A 22,342-nucleotide genomic window follows, 5' to 3' on the forward strand; every position below is an offset into this window, starting at 1 on the left:
TATTAGTTTGCCTGTCTTTACCTCATATCCTTCTCAAGCTGCCCTCTTACTTCTTTCTTTTTGTTTACAACAAATTCCTTGAAAGAGTTGTCTATAATCTCCCATTCTCTCTTTTTTTCCTTCTTTATTATTATTTTTTAATGTTACATTCAAAAAATATAAGAGGTCCCCATATCTCCCCTCACCAACACCCCACTCCTCCCTCATCAACAACCTCTTTCATCATTGTGGCACATTCATTGCATTTGGTGAATACATTTTGGACACTGCTGTACCATATGGATAGTGGTTTACATTGTGGTTTACATTGTAGTTTACACTCTCCCCCAGTCCACCCAGTGGGCCATGGCAGGACATACAATGCCCAGCATCTGTCCCTGCAATACCATCCAGGACAACTCCAAGTCCTGAAAATGCCCCTACATCATATCTCTTCTTCCGTCTCCCTACCATCAGCAGCTACCGTGGCGACTTTCTCCACATCAATGCTACAATTTCTTCCATTACTAATCACAATAGTTCCATAGTGGAATATCAGTACGTCTACTCTAATCCACACTCTATTCCTCCAGCCTGTGGACCCTGGGATGGTTATGTCCACTCCTCCTCTATATCAAGAGGGGGTTTAGATTCCACATGAATGATGGATACAGTTCTCCTGCTTGTAGTTGTAGGCACTCTTGGATCCCTGGTGTGGTGGTTGACCTTCTTCACCTCCCTGTTAGCTGGCCAGGGTAAGTCTAATAAACCAGATGGTAGGAGTTGCAAGTCTTCTGAGACTCAGGGCCTGCCTGTCAATCTCTCTTAAACCCATCCCAATCAGGCTTTTGCCCACCCCACTCCTCTGTAACAGCCATTGTCAACTCCCCAAAAGACCCTCAAGTTGTGAAATTCTACAATCCATTCTTAGTCTTCATCTTACCTGACTTGTCAGCAGACTATGATGGAGTTCAAGGACTCCTTTCCCTCAGTTGGCTTTGGGTCAGTTCTCCTGCTTGGTTTTTCTCCTATGTAGTTGATCACGCTTTCTTAGCCTCTATCTCCTGACCTCTAAATATGGAATACCTGAGTATCCAATGCTCTGACCTTTTCCTTTTCTCACTCTCTCTCTTAGTGATCTCATTCACTTGCCTGACTTTAATGAATCCTAAATATATGTCTCTAGTTCAGACTTTTCCTTGGATGAAAGACTATGTATCCAGCCCCCAAAGCACTTTTATGCTATTTAGAAAAACTTCCTTTTTCTTCAAGCACTTGACTGCCATCTTCTGGAAAACTTTCAGAGTAAACATATACACTTATCAGGTGATTATGAACATGAATGCTATCTCCTACAGCTGTGCAATCTACAGCCATTAGAAACAGCTCCTTTTTGTTTGTTTGTTTGTTTGGATGGGTGTTTAATAATAGACACCTCAAACTTAGTATGTCCCAAACCAAACTCTTGATTCCTGTCTCCCACCCCACCAGACAAAACCTCTTCCTCTCAGTCTTGTCCATTTCAGCATTCTTCTGATTGCTGAGCTCAGCTGCCTTGAAATTACCCTTGAGTCCTCTTTTTCTCTCATAATCCATCAGCAAGTGCTGTTGGTTTTTCCTTTGGAATAAATAAGAATTCAAACACACACACACAAACACACACCTTGTTTACAGTTTCCCCTCTTAGGATTTAAGCTTCATTAGGCTAGACATTTGTCAGTGGAACCCTATTCAGTAAAATGACACAAAGATTTGAGGTGATACTGCACAATTTTAATCCCTCAATTGCAAGGTAAAGCATTTCAGGGGTGCAGGAATGAATCTAAATCTAATTTGCAGGAAAGCAGATTTGGCCCAATGGATGGGGCATCTGCCTACCACATGGCAGGTCCAAGGTTCAAACCCAGGGCTTCCTGACCTGTGTGACGAGCTGGCCCAAACTCAGTGCTGATGCACACAAGGAGTGCTGTGCCATGCAGGAGTGTCCCCCACTTAGGGGAGCCCCACGCACAAGGAGTGAGCCCCATAAAGAGAGCCGCCCAGCGTGAAAAAAAGTGCAGCCTGCCCAGGAATGGCACCACACACACAGAGAGCAGACGCAGCAAGATGACGCAACAAAAACGAGACACAGATTCCAGGTGCTTCTGACAAGAATACAACCGGACACAGAAGAACACACAGCAAATGAACACAGAGAGCAGACAACTCGGCCGGGGGCGGGGGGGAGCGGAAGGGGAGAGAAATAAAAAATAAATAAATAAAAATAAATCTAATTTGCAAATTGCATTGTTTACAACCTTCTGTCTGCAAGGGCATTAGTTTCCTGCAGAGAAGGCAAGCAGGCGCCATCTAGTGACAACAACAGAAGTCCATACCATATTAGTATTACTTCAGTTTTATTGATTAGTAACGTAGAAAATGTGGTCTCTGATTCGGAGGCTTATTAATTTTATAGAAGTAGTAATTAAGAGTCCTCAAATATGTATTTTCCACAGAATATGTTGAGTTGAAATAGAGTTCCATTTCTTCTAAGTTATTTCTGACTTATTTTTATTTATTAATTTTTGTTTTCTGGGGTCTGGCTTCTTTTGTCTGCCTTTATTTGTGTGTGAGTGTGTGTTGTCTTTTCCTTATTTTATTTAAAAACTCTAGTTCACATGGTACCAGACTAGGCATTCAGTGGGTAAACAAAATGTGAAGGCTCTGTCTTCTGGAAATTTATTTTCTAATAAGAGCAGTACCTCAGAAGGGTAAACATTTGAAAGAACATCTCAAATGATAGAGTAATCTCTTCAGCCCACGCTTTCAGAAGGCTTTTGAAGCTTTATTGTTGTGTATACTTCTGTTAGAGGAATGAGCTTTGGAAAGTCTTCATTTGATATTTTCCAGAAAGTGGCATATATTATTATACAGAGAAATTAAAATAGAAAAAAATATTCACATCTATGTACATTGTCAGGAAAGGCATAAATTGAAAAGTTAGGTCATTTTAGTTCTTTGATACATTAAAGCATAAACTCCTTGGCCCACTTTGGAAGTGTGCATTCTTTCCACTCCTGAGTAGCTGGGGTGGAGCTGAGAAATCTGTGTTTGGCATCAGGAAATCTGTGTTTGTACAGGTAAGGAAAGGGGGTGGGAATTCAAGAAAAGAGATGGATTCTGTGTGCTGACACTCAGATTATTTCCCTGCCTTTACATGTGGAAGAATATTTTTGTCTGAGTAGCTTCAGAGGGCAAAATGGAATATTACAAGAAAATAGATTTCAAATCAATATAAAGAGACATTTTCCAATAAAAGTTTTTTTTTCCAAAGGGATCAAATCCTGAGTTCCCCATCAATGGGTAAGTCCAAGCAGAAGCTGTGTCATAACTTGCCAGGAATTTGTTGAAGCTATTGAGGTTCTCTGATCTTTCCTTTCCTTTGCACACTTTGAAATCCTCCTCTCTATTCATTACTCAATTCATACTCCACTTCCTTTTTGGGGCCTCAGCTTGAAGACATCTCTATTACCTCTACCTTTCCTATCATATAAAGTTCAGATGAGGACTCATTACACACTACCTTGTGTTAACTTTTTTCTTTGTGATTTAATCTTTAGCTCCCCAGTTTGATAGCAGACTACTTGAAGACAGAGGACCACATCTTATATTTGGTTGTCTTTCCCTTTGGCCTCAACATAGTGGGTGCAAGTTAAATGTTTATGGTGGGGAATGGTAGAAAAGCTACAAGTAATGACCTCAACTGGCATCTGGGCCAAGCTGCTTAGAATTAGTCTAATTTGGGGCAATTCTTCCAACTATATATTAGGGAAACTAAAATATTGGTTAAAATTTGTTCCCTTGTTAAATTTATAATAAATTTTTAAATGTAGTAGTACGAGTTTCTCGTTAGAGTTATGCTGTTTTTCATATACCTGATACCTTTGGAAGTAAGTGTAGAAAATGACAGTACAGCAGTTGGAATGATGTTACTGATATAAAAAGTGGTTTTCTGTTATTCATTTAATTACTTTAGGGTTTTTCCTTCTGCCTATCGATACTTATTCTTTTTTAGGTTGCAAGTAAATATATCCTTTGAAGTAATAATCTCCATCTTGTTTTCTTGGGAAAATGCCTTTTTAATTACGCAAGTTGAAGTGGTATTTTTTATGTTTTAAAGCTAAAATATTCCATGTATTATTTCTTTTTAAAGAACTAAGGGAACTAAATATACTTGTTTCTAAATGCACTTGTCTCCAGAAGCTGTATTTATATTACCTAGTATTCCATCTTAGTAAAGTTGTGATATTGAAAAAAGGAAGTATTAATAGGATTAGTGGGTAGGCTTTGTGGGTACCCTGGAACTAATTTCTTTGACAACCAGATGCTGTTGTTTGTTTTATCCTATGGAGGGCCAAAATTCTCTTTGAATTGCTTAATAGGCTAGATGGTTTAAGGAATGCTTATAATGCTTAATTACTTATCTGAATATTAGCAAAGTTAGCATCCTTAACATTTGTTTTATGCTTAATATTTCTAAACTATTAGGGTAATTCTTAGCAACTTCTGTGTTCTTTCATTTTGATGGCTCCATCAACAATGTTGGATATTTCATTTTTAAATAAAGAAACATAGTTTCCTTATAATTATGGTGAGAGTACATGAATTTAAGTAGTATTAATTTGTCTTTTGTAGAATATGCAGAATTTCTACACTGCAAAGGGAAAAAATTTACAGATTTTGATGAAGTTCGCCATGAGATTGAAGCAGAAACAGATCGAGTGACTGGAATGAATAAAGGAATTTCTTCCATACCCATAAATTTACGAGTCTATTCCCCACATGGTAAGTAGAATAATAAAACTCCAAATTCTTTTCCTCAAAAATTCTTACTACATTAGTTAACATGCATTATTTGTATAGAATGTGGTTTGTTTACTCAAAAATATTGGGTTTCTAGGATAGTGTTTGGAAACTGCCATAAATGGCATGCTCCAAGAGCTCCTAGTTTTATTTATCTACAGGAAGAGATGGCTTTAAAAAATTGGAATTTTAAATTAGTCATTAAGAACTTTCTTTCTTTTTATTATAAACTTATAGAATTCCTAAGGAGTATGCATGAAAATTTCCATTTTTAATATTTTCAGACTGTATAATCTTAGCAGCACATGGTACTGTGGTTGAGTCTTCCCATATTGTGTTTTCTTATGGCCCTATATATTCCTATTTATTCTTTCCTCAAGGAATCACTGAATTTTTTTCAGGCTGTCAGCAGAAACTTATAAATTAATCAATTCATGGTTAGTCAGGGCAAATAGTCTGTATTCTGACTACATTTTTAGTGGTGAAGGTTTTAGTCTCTAATTTACTTTTAAAACAGAGCATGAATGGCATAAGGTCAATTACAACTTCCCAGGAGGAGCTGCTGCTCATCCCTGTTGTGAATACAGAAAATGATAGCTAGGTTGAGCTGGAGTCACATTGTTACTGACTCAGGTGTATTTCCTGTTCTTCCAAATTGTACTATGTGAGTCTGTTTGAACAGTCTACACAGTCACCTATTGGCACCACAAATGGCTAACAGCTTTCCAGTAGGCTAAGCAGCCAACCCTCTATAAATAACATATGATGCTTTTGAAGGGGAGGGCAAGTTTTACCCTGAGTATTCATACACCATTTTAAAGGCAACATATAAGACCAACAGATACCATATACATTTATTTATTATAACCTCCTATGGATATTTCAGCTCTCTGGGAAAACTGTTAGGCAAGTAAACCAGTGCCTTTCAGATTATGTTAACGATCATTTAGCATAGCACAGTCATATGATAAAAATAGAGAAAACTAGCAAAGCCGTTTTATAGTCTATGCTTTTTATTCTACACACTTGGGTTGGCATTTTTCAGAGGAGCAATATACAAAGCTGAGCTTGTTTTATATCCACTAAAGTGAGATGATTCTGCATTGTTGATATCTTCTAGTGTTGAGGGTATATGTAAGACTCTTTTTTCCTTTCCACACAGTATTAAATTTAACCCTTATCGACTTACCTGGAATTACTAAAGTTCCTGTGGGAGATCAGCCACCGGATATAGAGTATCAGATCAGAGAAATGATTATGCAGTTCATCACACGAGAGAACTGTTTAATTTTGGCTGTTACCCCGGCCAATACAGATCTTGCAAACTCAGATGCATTGAAGCTAGCTAAGGAAGTTGATCCTCAAGGTGAGTGTGTAACTCTTAAATGAGGGAGAATTAGTTTAAAATTTCAAGAGTTTGGGTATATTTAAAGATAATACAAATTCTTCTGACTTGATTTCATTATTGATATAATTAGCCATTGTTAGTGTTATTAAATCTTTTGTATTTAAGATGCCAAAAGAAAAATAACTAGGGAATATAGTCAAAACCTATAAAAATAACCATAAAATTAACTAAGATATTGAAAAATAGACATTTCTAAGCCTTCCAGACTACTTATTTTAAACAAAGACTATAAAATAAACTTCTGGTACAACAGAATTCAGTTTCTTTGGTTTATTATGGGAGTTATCCAAATATTCTCCCAATGGAGAATCTTTCTGTTTCTTTTTTAGGTATAATAGCCTTTTTAAAAAAAACATATTATATATGGCTACTTTCTTTTTTAAAAAAATTTTAATTAAATTTTTATTTTTAAAGAAGCTTTAAATTATATGTTACATTAAAAAAATAGGAGATTCCCATATATCCCAACCCTCCCCCCTCCCACACTTTCTCATATTAACAACATCTTTCATTATTAGTGTGGTACCTTTGTTACGATTGATAAACACATTTTGAAGCATTGCTACTAACCATGGACTATAGTTTACATTATGGTTTACACTCTGCCCTGCACAATTTAATAGGTTATGGCAAAATGTGTAATGGCCTATATCCATCATTGTAATGTCATGGAGGACAATTTTAGTATTCGAAAAATGCTCCCATATTATACCTATTCTTCCCTTTTGCTCCCCTTAGAACCTCTGGTGGCCACTGCTTTTATATCAGTGATAAAATTTCTTCCATTGTTAGAATAATAAGTCTATAATAAAATAATAATAAGTCTGCTTTAATCTGTTGTTCATTCCCCAATCTTGAGGTTTGGGGATGTTGATGCCCACTCTTTCTAAATGAGAAGAAGCTTAGATCCCATGGGGCAGATGGATGGAACTGTCTTGCTTGCAGTTGCAGATACTTTCTGTTCCTTGGGATGGATGTTGTCCATCGTCATCTCCTTTTTAGTTGTCCTGGGTGAGTCCAGTGAACTGGAGAGCAGGTGTTGCAACTCTGCTGAGATTCAGGGCTCAACTGGCACATGAATGGACCGAAGATTTAAGTCTCTGGGACATATATTTAAGAAGTATAGTAGGAAGCTCTTTTATTGCATGTAATATATTATTTAAGATAAATATATATTTTAAAAGCAGGGCATTATCTGGTACTTGCATTTCAGAATCCAAGAAAGTACCTTCTTTACATTGATGTTTTGATATTTTCTTCCTTCTGTGCTCAATATTAATAATTTATCTTCAGGGATTTAAAAGATGGACCTTCGTGTGTATCTGTTTAAAGTAATCATGCAATAGTACTCAGTGGTGTGTCCTTTCAACATGGAGCCACATGATTTTCAATTTTAGTTTTTTTTCTTTTTCTTTCTTTTGAAAACTAATCACCCCATTTTCTCTATTCTCTTTATCTGGAATTTTTATTATTAGCATTTTAGAACTCCTGGATGGGTCCTCTCTCTCTTTTTAAAATCTTCATCATCTGTCATCTATTTCTTTGTTCTTTGCTTTATTTTTTGCAGGATTTAATCAACTTTTTTATCTTTCACCTCCTCTAATTAATTTTTCATTTCTGATCTCATTGAAAAATTCCGGTAGCATTTTCTTATTTTATGAATTAAAAAAAATTTGCATCCTGCTTTTGGTTTCACAGGTGTAATATATGCGCTAAGGATTTTAATGAGAACTTTTTGAGGTGTTCCTTTTGTAATCTACAGCATTTCTGAGTCCACTTTTTCTGATTATTTTGTTTTTTGGCATTGGATGTGTTTTACAGATGTTTGATTTTCTTTAGCTGCTTGTTCATGTATGAGAGTTAAACATTGAAAACCTGCTGGAAGCTCTATGTGTGCACGAATGGGATTCATTGACTAGTGAGCATTCCAATAGGGTGACTGGAATGGGACTTGGCCATTTTGTTAAGAGACTTCCTTAGCTATCAGATTCTGTAAGCATTTTATCTTTAGCTGGTCTGGTAGAAGCCTGATGTCCAGTGTTCTCAGAGCTAATAGGAAAAAGGAAGTTGGGGCAGAGGCTGTAGGTATGTAGACTTTTAATTAATACCCCTGCTTTCATGATGACATCCCTGAAGGTCATCTTGAGTCCAAAGTTCATCTATAGTTACTTTTCTGAAAGTAAATCTTCAATATTTAGTTGAGGTTGAGGAGCGGTAGCTATGTAGTTTGCAGGATGGGAGAAAGATTCCTTTATAAATATTCAGTCAAGTCACCTTTTTTTTTTTTTTTTTTAGCTCCTCTTATACTCTGACCTTGGTGCCTCAAATTTTTGAGCCTTTCCAGATTATTGTAGGTATTGATTTGCTTCTTCTTGGCTTACTCAACATCTTGAGTTTGGGGACTGGAACAAAGCAAGTGGAGGCTTCAGATGGCTAGAAGGGGGCCATTCCAAGATTCCTCCAGCTACAGTGGCTTGGAAGAGCCATATTATGGTTTGGGGCTGGAGTTTGGTTGTAAAATTGATACTAAAACATCCCTGTTGCAGCAGCCTTCTTGTCCTACAGGAGACTGAGCTATTGTTATCTGATTAGGATAGAAATAGTATTTCCATCAGTCAATTCTAGCAAGTGTACCATGATTGTATTTCTGAAAAGTCCACGGTTAGTGAAGATGAGGCTTCCTGGAGGAGTTCAAACAATATTTCCATGTTCCTGGTTCCTGTTTTGTCATACTTTGGTTTTGTCTCCTCACAATTGGTTCTTTTCACAGATAGATTGCCCTCACTGGTTGTGAAGATGGCTGCAGTTGATCCTGCCTCAAATTCTCACAACTTCATATCTAGTAAAAGAAAAGACAATGGAAAATCTTTTATTTGAGTAAATTCTTAATTTTTATAAGAAATGTAAACTAAAGGAAAATTATCCAACTAAGATATCCTGTACAGGACTGCAATTAATTCTTAAGATTGATTTAATGTATTCAGACTATATTTTCCTCTTTTTGTATAGGAAATATTAATGGGTAGTGACTCTGTCTCATACCTCAGGTTCTTCAAAAGATTAATTTATAACCAAAACAGTAATCATGTGATGGCAAATTATTAGTGAGAACAATTACTATTGGTAGAGATTATCATCAATTTACTAGAAAAGGAATCAATCTGCAATCTCACTGCCAGTAGACTGTATTGTTATACTACAAATGAAATATAGCATCAACTTGCAGTCATGCATCTGTAATTGTATGGCACAAACTTGCAACCAGAATTTCAAATGAGAATTTCTTTTCTATTATAGACATGACTTGTTTCACCAGCTCATTTTTATTAGGTGCCTCTTAGAAATTGCGATATGAATGTTCAAGAACTTAACCAAAATGAGCCTAATTTCTGTGGGTCACTAGTGCTACTGCTCTGTCATGGATAGGAATTTCTTGCATAAGTTTTAAAAATATCCAGTTTATGGCAGACTTGAAAATATTTCTAAAAGTTTGCTAGGATGATTTGGCAGCAACAGAGAACTGCTGTTACTGTCTTCTACTGACTATTAGATGGTGATTGCTAAGAAGGACAAATTCACTATCTGAAGGCTTTTATTAAGTATCATTCTTTGGTTGGGTAGTAAAAGTGCTCACTTGAAGGTTTAATATTTCTTTTTGCATCCCAATTTCAATTCTCAAATTCTTGAGCACTGTCATACTTGACAACTCTTGAGAACTATCTTATGAGTTTTCATGGTGATCAGGTCTCCACCAGCGACCCAGTTTGGTTTGTTGCTCTCCTGAGACTTTAGCTGTTTCTGGAAACCACTGGAGCTCCAAAGGAAGGGAGTAACTTCTTGCTAAAATCAGTAGGGTTTCACATTGTACGTTCTCATTAATGGTAAATAATTAAAATAGAGAAAGGAATGATCTGTAGACTCAAACCAGGACCCAGTGAAACCCCAGTCTAGAATATGGTATATAGGAAAAACAAGAGAATAGACAAATATTAATAGAAATCTTCATTCACCTCTTGTGTTTCCCTACTCACTGTATTTAAATATCTGATTCAGAGGTCCACTTTTCATTACAATTATGACTTTGGTAAAAAAGTAATGATGCTGTGACAATACCATACAATGGTTTGGCTTAAACAACAATAATCTATTGGCTCATGGTGTTGGAGGCCAGAAGTCTCAAATCAAGGTGCCCACAAGGCCATGCTTTCTCCCTGAAATCTATGGCCTTCTGGTGCTGGTTTCCTGTAATCCTTGGGGTTTCCTGACTTGTACATCTGTCTCCTGTCACATGGTGATTATGTCTGCTCTTCTGGTGTAGTTTCTTACTCCTCTAGATATGTCTGTATTTCCTCTCTTAACAATCCCTCCAGTCATACAATTTACTCTCATTCAATTTGACCACACTTACATGATTCCATATCTTAAGTGATAATGCATTGTCAAAAGGGTCCTATTTTCAAGTTCATAACAACAGTAATGTGAGTTAAGATTAAGAAAATGCATTTGTTGGGGGTACTTAATTCAGTCTACCAGAGATGCCCTTTAACTTTTGTTCTTTGGGAGTGTGTTGCTTAATTTCCACATATTTGTGAATCCCCTAAATTTTCTTCTATTAATGATTTCTAACTTTACTCCATTGTGGTCAGTGAACATACTTTGTATGATTCAGTACATCTGTTACTGAAAAAGGGATTTTGAGCCTGCAACTATTATTGATGAATTATCTATTTCTCCTTTCAATTGTGTCAGTTTTTACATCATAAATTTTAGAACTCTGTTATTAGATTCATTTATGTTTGTAATTGTTAAGTCTTCTTGATGGATTGACTCTTTTAACATTATAAAATGTTATTTGTCTCTAGTAACAATTTTTGTCTTAAAGTTTGTTTGTCTGATATCAATATAACCACTCCAGCTTTCTTTTGGTTACTGTTTGCCTGGTAAATCTTTTTTCAACCTTTGTTTTCAACTTATTTGTGTCTTTGAATCTAAAATATCTTTCGTGTAGGCAGCATGTAGTTGACATGTGTTTTTAAAATCCATTTTGCCAATATCTGCCTTTTCATCAGAGTTTTTGATCTATTTACATTTAATGTAAATGTAAAGATATAATATGCCTTTTTTGTTTCTGTTTCTCCATTATTACCTGTTTTGTGTTAAAAATATATTTTTAGTGTACCATTTTGAATTCTTTTGTAGTTATTTTACTATGTATTTTTAGTTATTTTCTCAGTGTTTGCCCTGGGATTACAATTAACATCTTAATTATAAAAACCTAGTTCAGATTAATACCAAATTAATTTCAGTTTAATACAAACACTTTACTCCTCTGTAATTCCATCCTCTTCCCATTCCTTTGTCCTTTTGTTGTGATACAAATTATATCTTTTTACACTATATGCCTGTCAACATAAAAATAAAATTATTGCTTTTTGCAGTTGTATTTTAAATCATGTAGGAGATGAAAGGGCTTAAAACAAACAAAAATACATTTATACTGTCTTATATTTACCTCTTTAGTTACCTTTAACAGTGCACTTTATTTCTTCATGTGGACTTGGATTACTATCTAGTTTCATTTCATTTCGGCCTGATGGTCTTAGTTAGTATTTCTTGTAGGGCAGGGCTGCTAGTGATTAATTTTTTTCAGATTTTGTTTATCTGGAAATACTTAATTTCTCCTTAATTTTTAAAGAGAATTCTGGGTTGACAGTTTTTTTCTTTCAGCACTTTGATTATATCATCCCACTGCCTTCTGGCTTCTGTGGCTTTTTAATAAGAAGTCAGCTATTAATCTCATTGAGGACCCCCTGACCAGGATGAATCATTTTTCTCTGCCTCATTTTGTTTTTGTCTTTCAATAGTTTGATTATGATGTGTCTAGATGTGGATCAATTTGAGTTTATCCTACTTGGAGTTTGTTGAGCATTTAGGATGTGTTGAGTAATTTTCCCATCAAATTTAGGAAGTTTTCAGCCATCATTTCTTCAAATATTCTTTCTGCTCCTTTTACTCTATCACCTCTCTTTCTGAGACTCCCACCATGTGTATGTTGGTATGCTTGATGGTATCTTACAGCTCTCCAAGACTTTGTTCATTTTTTTTCTTCATTCATTTAAAAAGTGTCTATTCTTTATAGGGGTATTCAGTGAACCTATATTTTACGTTTTGACCCCAGAGTTTCTATATGAGATATATGTATATATATATATTCTATTTCTTTATTGATATTCTCTATTTTGTGAAACTTCATTTTCATATTTTTCTTTTGTTTTTTAATATTCATTTCCTTTAGTTTTTGAGCACAGTGGTGACTTAAAATCTTTGTCTATCAAGGTCATTGTTTGAGCTTCCTCAGGGACAGTTTCTATTGACTGCTTATTTTCCTGTATATGGGCCAAACTTTCTTCTTTCTCTGCATATCTTGTAATTTTCTGCTAGAAAATGGACATTTAGTACAATGTGGCAACTTGGAATATTGGATTCTTCTCTTCCAGAGGGTTTGTTTTGGTTGCTCTTTGTTGTTGTTGTTTTTTCATAACAGAATTGTTGTTCACTAATTCTGTGAAGTCTGTAATTTTTATTGTATGTGGCCATTGAAGTTTCTGCTGAGTTTCCTTAATGTCACATAAGAATTAAACATAGATTTCCTTAAATGCATTGAACCAGTGTCTTCCAGGTTTTGCTGAGGGGCTTAGTGTGTTTTTTGGGTCATGTCTTCAATGCCCAGGAAGGTAATATATGATTCTGTCTTAGCCTTTTCCTGCTTATGCAAAGTCTTAAGGTTAGCCAAAGTCTAGTGAGTAGGACCTCAGGTTATCCTGAGCATGCACGTAACCCCAGGCATGTGTGTGGCATTCTACATCCCCAGGAATGTGCCCAGGCTTTTCAATGGCCCTTAAGACATCTCATTATCTCCACTGTTTCCTTTTAAATTTTTGATCTGCTTCTGTTTTGCCACAATCATTATTGTCACTTGAGGTGGCTGTGATATTAAACAGTTGCTGCTAATTGTTTCCAACAAATGCTTCCTGAGAAAAAGGCTGTTTACACTGAGTGAGCTCTGAGTCAGATCAAAAAAAATATGCCCTGTGAATGTTTTTTTTTTTTTTTTTAAAGGAATTGCCTGGCTGCTCAAATAAATACAATTCTTTGAAAACTGCATTTTTAGGGAGCTCCAAATCCATTGTGTCTCCTGCAATGGCTGTTAGGCTTCTGGTTTTCACTTCCGGTGATTATAGAATTTTTGGTTTCTGGGGAGAAGGGAATGGCAATAGGATAACTTAAATCACCACAGAGTTGATTGTTCTCATGAGATTTAACTGTTTTTCTTATATAAATGCTCCTTGGATTGTTGCAAACCTTTGGTTAATTTCCAGAAGTTAACCAGTGTTGATTTTGACAAATTTTACCAGTGTTCTTGTTGCTTACATGTAGGAGTGGTTTTTCAGATTTTTACTCCATCATTTTTGCTGATGTACCCCATTCTGTTATTTTATAATTATAATCATCAGTATATTTTCATATAAGTCACATTTGAATAGGAACGGTAAAAGCAATCTGGTGTGACATCTGTTATATCTACTGGCCTTCAGGGTTGATTTGGCTGGCTATACAAGTGGCCTGTTCTTATCCTACCACTTCATGTACATCTTCCCTGAAGTTTTGCCCTTGACTGAAGAGGATAACCTATTTAGATAATTGAAGACCATTTTTTATTTAAGAATATTCAAATTAGACTCTTGTCTATCAAGATACCTGATTGTGTAGTTTTCTGAGAGCTGGTCTATTTATGGTAGTAGCTATTTTGTACTAAATTAAGCCTGTTTGACATGGGACATTTCTTCTGAAAAGTTACTTGGATATATTTGGATATATGCTTGGGAAGGAAGTTCATATTGATATGTTAATTATAAATTTGTTGCATAATTATGTTCAAAATAAAAGCTTCTAAAAAACTAAATATGACTACATATATACATATACAGATATATTTATATATGTTTTATGTTAAAACAAGTTTTATGATGAAATTATTCTCCCAGTATATGTAGAACATCACACATTTGTGACTAGACAAAGTTCAAGCTTATCTTTTGCATCATTTGTGGAAAATTACTGAGTAAATGAAATTTTCAGTAAAATTTTGAGGGGAATGGCTAAGCTATTTAAAAAGTCAAAATCTTATCCATTAGAATTTTTAAATGTTTAAAATATATTTTCTCTGTACAGTGGTCTTAACTTTTCAAAGTGCTCTTTGACTTTAGTTTCACCAGAATACTGTGAGGTAGGTTGAATAGTTATCCTATTTTGAGGTGAGGAAGTTTATCCTGGTGAGATATACAGAGGCTGAATAACACAACTGCAACTACACAGTGAGTTTCTGAATCTTCCTCCTCCCCCCTTACATCTAGTACTCTTCCTATATTATCAGACCACTTCTTCGTTCATTGCCTTATTAAATGTTGTAGATGAAGGAATGCAGGTTTGGAAGAATTTCATCTCTGAAATGAAATTCTAATAAACTTTACCTCAATAAGTTGCTGTGATAATTAAATAAGATAAATTCATGTGGAAAGATGTCATAAACTCTACAAAGCTAATCAAATGCTAGCACTTATACTCCTCTTGAAAAGATTCAAAGGCAACCCTACCATACTTTATTATGTATAATTTATAGAGTAATAAACCTATCTTTAAAACAATCGGTAGCATTCTGTAATCCAAACAGCCCCCTTATACTAATATGAATTAATAAGACTTGATAACACATAAAATAGAATTGTAATAGGATTAGTTTTAATGCTTTAATAATTTTTATCATAAAAATAAAATAATATAGATTCACCTGAAACTGGTAGATTAACTGTAGGTGAAATAAGACCTTAGGTGGGTGGAGGCTGGGGTGAGTTGGAGGGAGGATGGTCCTTGGTTTGGCTTAATGTGTTTAAGGCATTGCAGTAGTTGCTGTTCATAGTTCCAGAGTAAGGCAGGGGGCAGACTAGGATACTTAGCAAAGTCTCGCACCTGGAGATGGCATTAATTGTTCTGAGGAGCACTTCCTCCAGTTATTTGGAATTTCTACTCATCTATATTAGCAATTAAATCGCTTTTTTTTGTAAGTTAGTTCATTAGTTTGTTGTTCAACAGAAATTTATAAGGCATCTATTGAGCTAGGCCAAGTGCTTATAGTCAGTGGTATGAATTTCTATATGTCATAACAACTATTGGATCTAGACTAAGTAGGAGTTCAGTATATATACTTTCTGATTATTTTCTTGACCCCAACCCCCTTTTTAAAAAATGATTTATTTTTTATTTATTTCTCTCCCCACCCTCCCCCCCTGTTGTCTGCTCTCTGTGTCCATTTGCTGTGTGTTCTTCTGTGACCGCTTCTATCCTTATCAGCGGCACCAGGACTCTGTGTTTCTTTTTGTTGCATCATCTTGTTGTGTCAGTTCTCTGTATGTGCAGCGCCATTCTTGGTCAGGCTGCACTTTCTTTCACGCTGGGCGGCTCTCCTTACAGGGCGCACTCCTCGCGTATGGGGCTCCCCTACGTGGGGGACACCCTGTGTGACACGGCACTCCTTGCATGCATCAGTACTGCACATGGGCCAGCTCCACACGGATCAAGGAGGCCCGGGGTTTGAACCGCGGACCTCCCATGTGGTAGGCAGATGCCTTATCCATTCAGCCAAGTCTGCTTCCCACCCCAACCCCTTTAAAAGTAAGCTATTGTTTTTTTTTAAAAAAGATTTATTTTTATTTATTTCTCTCCCTTTCCCCCTGTTGTCGGCTCTCTGTGTCCATTTGCTGTGTGTTCTTCTGTGTCCACTTGTATTATCAGGCAACACTGGGAAACTGCATTTCTTTTTTGTTGCATCATCTTGCCATATCAGCTCTCTGTGTGTGCGGCATCACTCCTGGGCAGGCTGCGCTTTTTTCATGTGGTGCGGCTGTCCTTGTGGGGTGCTCTCCTTGTGCATGGGGCTCCCCTATGCGGGAGCACCCCTACGTGGCATAGCACTCCTTGAATGTGACAGCACTGTGCATGGGCCAGCTCACCACATGGTTCAGAAGGCCCTGGGTATAGAACCCTGGACCCTCTGTAGGGTAGGCAGACGCTCTATCAGTTGAGTCACATCTGCTTCCCAACTATTGGCTTTATGCTGTATATTCTCTTATGTTCGAGATCGTGAAAGTCTCCAGAGAAAGATATTAGAGAGGATCTGATTAATGAACATTTTCATATTTTAGGGAATATATTAATTCAAGTGAAATGAGTTGTGTAATAATGCCATGTCTTATATTATAATCAAAAGTTCTCTGCCAAGCTTGTGGCAATCATCCCATTTTATGTAGGAAGAAACTGAGCTTAGAGAGATTATGGAACTTGCTTGGCATCAAACAACTGGTAAGTAGTCGAAGTGCACCTATATTTCTTTGCCCCTCTCTGGCTTGGTGACTTCCCCAGTCCCCACAGACTGTTTTTAACTTCAAACTTAAAGTGCTCCTGTGTGAGGAACCACGGAGGTGCTGGGAAGCTGTGTCCATACACTTGTGTCCTTACCCCGACCTTTGCACTGCTTTGCTTGAAGATTCAGTAGTAAACGGAAGGAAAGCAACCTTTATCTTGGTTCTAAATCATCATCCCTGATGTTAATACCAAAAACAGACTTCTGTTTTCATCCACTGCAGATGAGGGCAGAGAATTGCCCATAAGATTTGGTACGCGCAATTCACTGGTGACCTTGATAAGAAGAGTTTGGTAGGAAAGTCTGCTTAGAGAGGATTTAAGAACCTTGAAGCCAAGGAAGTAGGAACGAGTTGCACTGTCGGAGAAGCAGAAAAATGGGACACTAGCATTAGCAGTGTAAGATCAAGAGAATGTTTTTGAAAGAAAGAAGATATTACAGCAAGTTTGTGTGCTGAGGGGAATGATCCGGAAGAGACAGGAAATTGGTGCTGCAGGACAGGATGGTGTGAATGCAGGAGAAGCAAGATAAATGGAGGAGAAAAGTCCATAATTTAGGGAGCAGGGATGTGATGAAGGGCACTTGAAGGAATCCTGGCCATAAATAAGAGAAGATTGGATTGTTCATTTAAAAATTTTAACAGTAGGAAAGGCAGAGGATATTGATACAAATGAGGTTAGTTTGTAGAATGGTTGGTAGGAAGAGTTTATCATATTAAATTTATTTATGATGACTTCATAGCCATCTATCCTGATAGGTTGTAATGTTATATAATAAATACTCAATGTTTACACTACTGTTCAACATGGTTAGAAGTGACACAAACATCTATTAGTTTTATAGATGCTACTATACCCTAGCTGAGTAGTTCATCATAAAGAGATATACATTTTTTACTTGGAAAGCAGAGGAGTCAGTGATGGTGTTGATTTACTACCTGAGCGTTAGTACATTAGCCATGACTGTGCCCTTTATCTTCCAGGCACAGCAGTATTTTTGCATTACCCATCAAGCTTGTCTCCTACAATAGAGGGCTGTTCAAAGGCCTGTCTAGGGAAGTAAATGTGTCTGGAAATTCCTTTTGTGGTGATTTATTTATGCCAATTAAATTTCATTCCTAAAATCTAGCATGGCCAGAGGTCTTCCTGGAGTAGAAAAAATAATCTGGAGGAGTGTTGGGCCTCTGATTGGGAAAGAGGGCATCATTTTCTCTTGAGATGAAACTTGTGAACTGGGTCAGAGTTTATCATTAAGTTGGGGCAGACTTCTTTATTTGTTTTATATAGGTGTGTTATACCTAATCTCCTCAAGCTTTACCTTTCAGCAAGCCTCCCTCTTTAATCTGGAAGTTAAATTCCCTGGGTGGTGTAAACTGATACCCATTAACCTTTGGCAACATTTAGCAGGCATCAACTTTTCTTTCTTGCATGGAGGTGTCCTTAAGCCAAATAGAACCTTCGAACATCCAGACATTAAGCCAGCTCAGGATATAATAAATATGTTTAGAAGTGCAGATATAAGAGCAATCCTTTGAGAAAACCTGTTTTCCGGGCAGTATATCTGTCTAGCTAGGCAGGAAATTCTTTCCTCCCAGATGGTATTTCCATTTTACTTACAAATTCTTAGTTTAAATATAATTCCAAATTAAAAAGCTTAAAAGATGTTAAATAATTAAATTGAGAGTCCAAATCTTACCTGATATTAATTGATGTAATTGATGTGTAAAGATATCTTATTCTTTAAAAAGGAATAATTTTGACATGTAACTCAAAGAAGCCAATGTTTTGACTTCTTAGGAGATTTGTTTTTTAGTTTATTTGTGATAGTGATCGAGACCTATAAAATCAGTTAGGTTTTTTTATTCTTTTCCTTTTCAAATGGAGAAATTGCTAAGAACAGAGGCTAAAACCAAAAGGTTTCTGTTTTATAGTGGTTCTGTTCAATTAATCATTCTTTTGACTTGAACATCTATTCTGTACAAGGCTTGAACATGCAATAAGTTAGATGCCAGCTCTGTGACAACAGGGATCACAAATACACATGCCCTTACTATCCAGTGTGATCAGAGCTTTAATAGGGGACATATAACGATATATTCATAATAATATACTATGAAGTCCGAGAATCACAGGGGCACATTTCAATTTCATGTTGCTGTTTTTGCACTGTATGCACTTGAATTTTAAGAGGCTCCTGCATATAAAATTCAAGTAAGTTTGTTAAATCTTAGGTTAGAAATCAGAGAGTGGTTCATCTATATATTTAATGGGCTTGCCCAAATGTAGAGGAGACTTCCATTTGAATTGAAAGTCTTATTTTGAATTGTAAACATGATGACAAAAAAATATTTTTCTTATAGGCTTAAAAGCTATTTTTTATATGTTATTTTACTTGGGAAAAATAAAATGGCCTTGATTATGAGATTTATTGTGAAGAGAATAGGTTTAGACCTTGAACATGAACATATATATATATATAGAAGTGTATAATATATATTCATATTTGCTTTGATTCCATGATTTAGACCTTTTCAGAATAAGTATAATGTCTTTTTAGTGTTGTTATGATAATCAAAAGAGAAAATTATAGAAGTACTTTGATAGAAGTGAATGTGCAATTAAAATGGAACTTGTTATTGTCAGCAGATTTTATCACTGTGAAAAAGCACTAAGATTTAGATTACTAAAACTGACACATTTGTTCCTTTTGCCACTGGGGGTCACTGTAAATACATTATTTGAACAAATCTAAAATTTCCCGCAGTTGCTCTTTGTGGAGTTAAAAGTTGAATTTAGAAAAGAAACACTATTCATGAGAAGGACTAAAAAAATATAAGAAAGCAATAAAAGATGATCTCTCTTTCCCTGAATTTAATTACATATTAGTGATATGAATTTTTCTTTTCTCAGGAATTTTCTTTATGTTAATATATGAATTAGTGTTGCATTGCTATTCAAAGTAGAAATGTTTAATTAAAATGCCTCATTACTGTTACAAAACAATTGTGTTCTCACGTCTTTCTTATTTTAAAAACTCAAAAACATTTAAAATTCAATTAATAGCTGTCTATGCAATTAAATCTTACTCCCGAATTCTAATGAAAACAAGTTTTTAATGTGTCCATTAGCATTGTACCTCTTTTAAAATTTGCTATAAAAATAAAATCTACAACACACACAAAAAAAAGCAAATTAAAAAAAATTTTTACAAGCTGCCCACCGAAAATCAATCCAAATCAGATTCATATTGTTATGCTGTGGGCAGTATAAATAAAATACAGCCATTAAAAGAAGACTTCTAAATTCCTGGCTGGCTTTAAGGCTCCGTCCCTCCGTCCCTCCTTTCTTCTCTCCAACATTTGAGTGCCTGTTATGTACTTTGGGTATAAGGAGAACTGCTTCTTTCACGCTACAAGAGTGAAGGAAGAAAGTGTATGTGCAGATAGAGATTAATTTGTAGATATCTGAGAGATGTATGAAGAAGTTTTTGCCTTTCAACATAGATTTTTCACTGTAAATGGGAAGCGTGGTTATCTGCTGAGAGAGAACTGGGAGTGGGGGTTTAGAAGGGTAGGAAACAAGATGTTTGAGAAGAATGTTATTTTGAACAGCCACTGAAGGAAAAGAGGGAAAGAGAAAGTGGGCAGCTCTGGAGGATTCTATTTAGGCCTGAACCCACCGTTTGATTTCCCAGAAATACTCAGCAGGGGCTAGGGGTGAGGTGGGGGGGGGAGGGGCCGTGGGAGGCAAATACTAGGATTGCTTTCGGATCAGGATTGCAGGATTGGTTGGATGGAAAACAAAGTGGATTAACGAGTTGAGGATATTGACAAAATAATAATTGGAAAGATGGATCCTGAGATCCTTGGAAGATGGGAAGAAAGTGAAGTGAAAAGGACCTGTAAGTTTTTGGGAAAATGGGATGGTTGAAGGATGGGGCTTTTGAATGAGATTGAAGAGTACTGATATGTTTATAGTAAGAGAGTAAAAGAGTTGGAAGAATAGGAGTTTGTGGTTAGAGAGTGGAATATTAGAGTTTATGATTTAGAGTTGTGATTTAGAAGTAAGTGTGGGTTATAAATATCCACGGTGTCGTCATGGGAGGAAATTGCTAAAATGGAGTACAGGTGAAAATCATTGAGTGGAAGAGGCCAAGGAAATAAATAGCTAGAGACAGAACAGGATAAATCAACCTCTCATACACTGATGCTGCCTCAGAAAAATGATGCAGCTAAAAAATTAGGAATACCATGATGCTAAAACCTTCAGTAAATGTGTGTATTTGTGTATGGTGTGTGAAGTGAGTATCTTAGCATTTGGTAAATGACAGCAACAAGTAAGGAAATAGGATGCTGTAATCAGATGATATAAGACTCAAAGGCAGTACTTTTTTTTAAATTTTATGTGAAGGTGGAAGGTTTTGCTTTGGAGCAGCAATGAGGTATAAGAAAATGTCCTCTACTTTCACCCCCTTTTTTCCAACCTTGGGCTTTATGAGACCTGGAACAATAAGCAATGTTTCCATTAAAAGAATAAAGAAGAGAACTGGGTTTAAATGTAGGCAAGGAGGTGAGAGCTTTTGTTTAGACCAGAGCATGAATATGTTGGAATAATTTGGTGACAATAAAGTTGGTTCCAGATGGTACACTTGAAAGGATTGGCAGAAAGGTAACGTGAGAAGGAAGCAGGCAGCATGTTGGGATGAAAATATAAGCTGTTCTGCTCAAGTGACAGAGGAATATTCTTAAGAAACTTTGCTTTAATAAGAAATTACATTAATAAAACCATATAAAGCTTACATTTTAAAACAGTACACCCAGGGCTTAATAGCACAAACTCTGGAGCCAAATGGGTTTGAATCCTGGCTCCACCACTTACTAGCTGGGTGATCTTGCTCACATTTCTTAATCTTTCTGTGCCTCAGTTTCCTCAGTAAAATAGGGGATAATAATAATACCTATGTCAAAGGGTTGTTATAAGATAATGAGTTAATAATTGCAAAGTACTTAAAAAGTACCTGGCACATGGTAAACTCTAGGAAAGTGCTAGATAATAATTCGATTCATTGGTTAAAAAGTGTATTTGTGACTGGTGGGTTTCAAATTTACAAAGTTATTTTTTCCTGCAGGAATTTCTGTCATAAAGACTTAATAAACAAATAGCTATAGCATCTTAAGGTAGCATATAACCATTAAACTTAAATCTCACTCAGCAAAACTAACCTTTGCTTTATACTTCCTTCTTGCCTTTTCTTGTGGCTGCCAACACTATCACTTGTCCAAGGCCTCTTGCATATTTATGCATTGATTATCACTGTTATAATCCATCATTTTGCACAAAGCCAGAACCATCCTTGCAAAGCAGTTGTATTACCTATTAATGTGTTTTTTGTTTTTATCACAGTTCCTGGTAATGGAGCTGGTAGTGATATATAGAATGCAAATACAAATCATTTTACCTATTTAATAGGTCTCAGAAAAGGGAATCTGACTTTTGCTATGGGAGAAATTCTGTTTGTGGAGGAAAAGATGATCAGAGGAACTTGGATTTGTTTGGGAATGAAAGATGACATTGAATGAAAGATCTGGTGGAATTAACTTCACAAGTTAACCAGCTAGATCTCTGTTTAAAAGAGTT

General features: G+C 36.0%; 1 protein-coding gene across 8 annotated transcripts in view; it reads left to right on the plus strand.

The window, feature by feature from the left end:
• DNM3 (dynamin 3) overlaps positions 1-22,342 on the plus strand; it is a 693,285-nt gene that overhangs the window by 173,049 nt on the left and 497,894 nt on the right. For all 8 annotated transcript variants that reach the window (XM_058310135.1, XM_058310136.2, XM_058310139.2 and 5 more), the window contains exons 3-4: positions 4,654-4,803; positions 5,984-6,187. In XM_058310135.1, the coding sequence (XP_058166118.1) occupies positions 4,654-4,803; positions 5,984-6,187 (354 nt within the window). The remainder of the gene's footprint in view (positions 1-4,653; positions 4,804-5,983; positions 6,188-22,342) is intronic.

Source organism: Dasypus novemcinctus, chromosome 13 (genome assembly GCF_030445035.2).
Source record: "Dasypus novemcinctus isolate mDasNov1 chromosome 13, mDasNov1.1.hap2, whole genome shotgun sequence".
Lineage (NCBI taxonomy): Eukaryota > Metazoa > Chordata > Mammalia > Cingulata > Dasypodidae > Dasypus > Dasypus novemcinctus.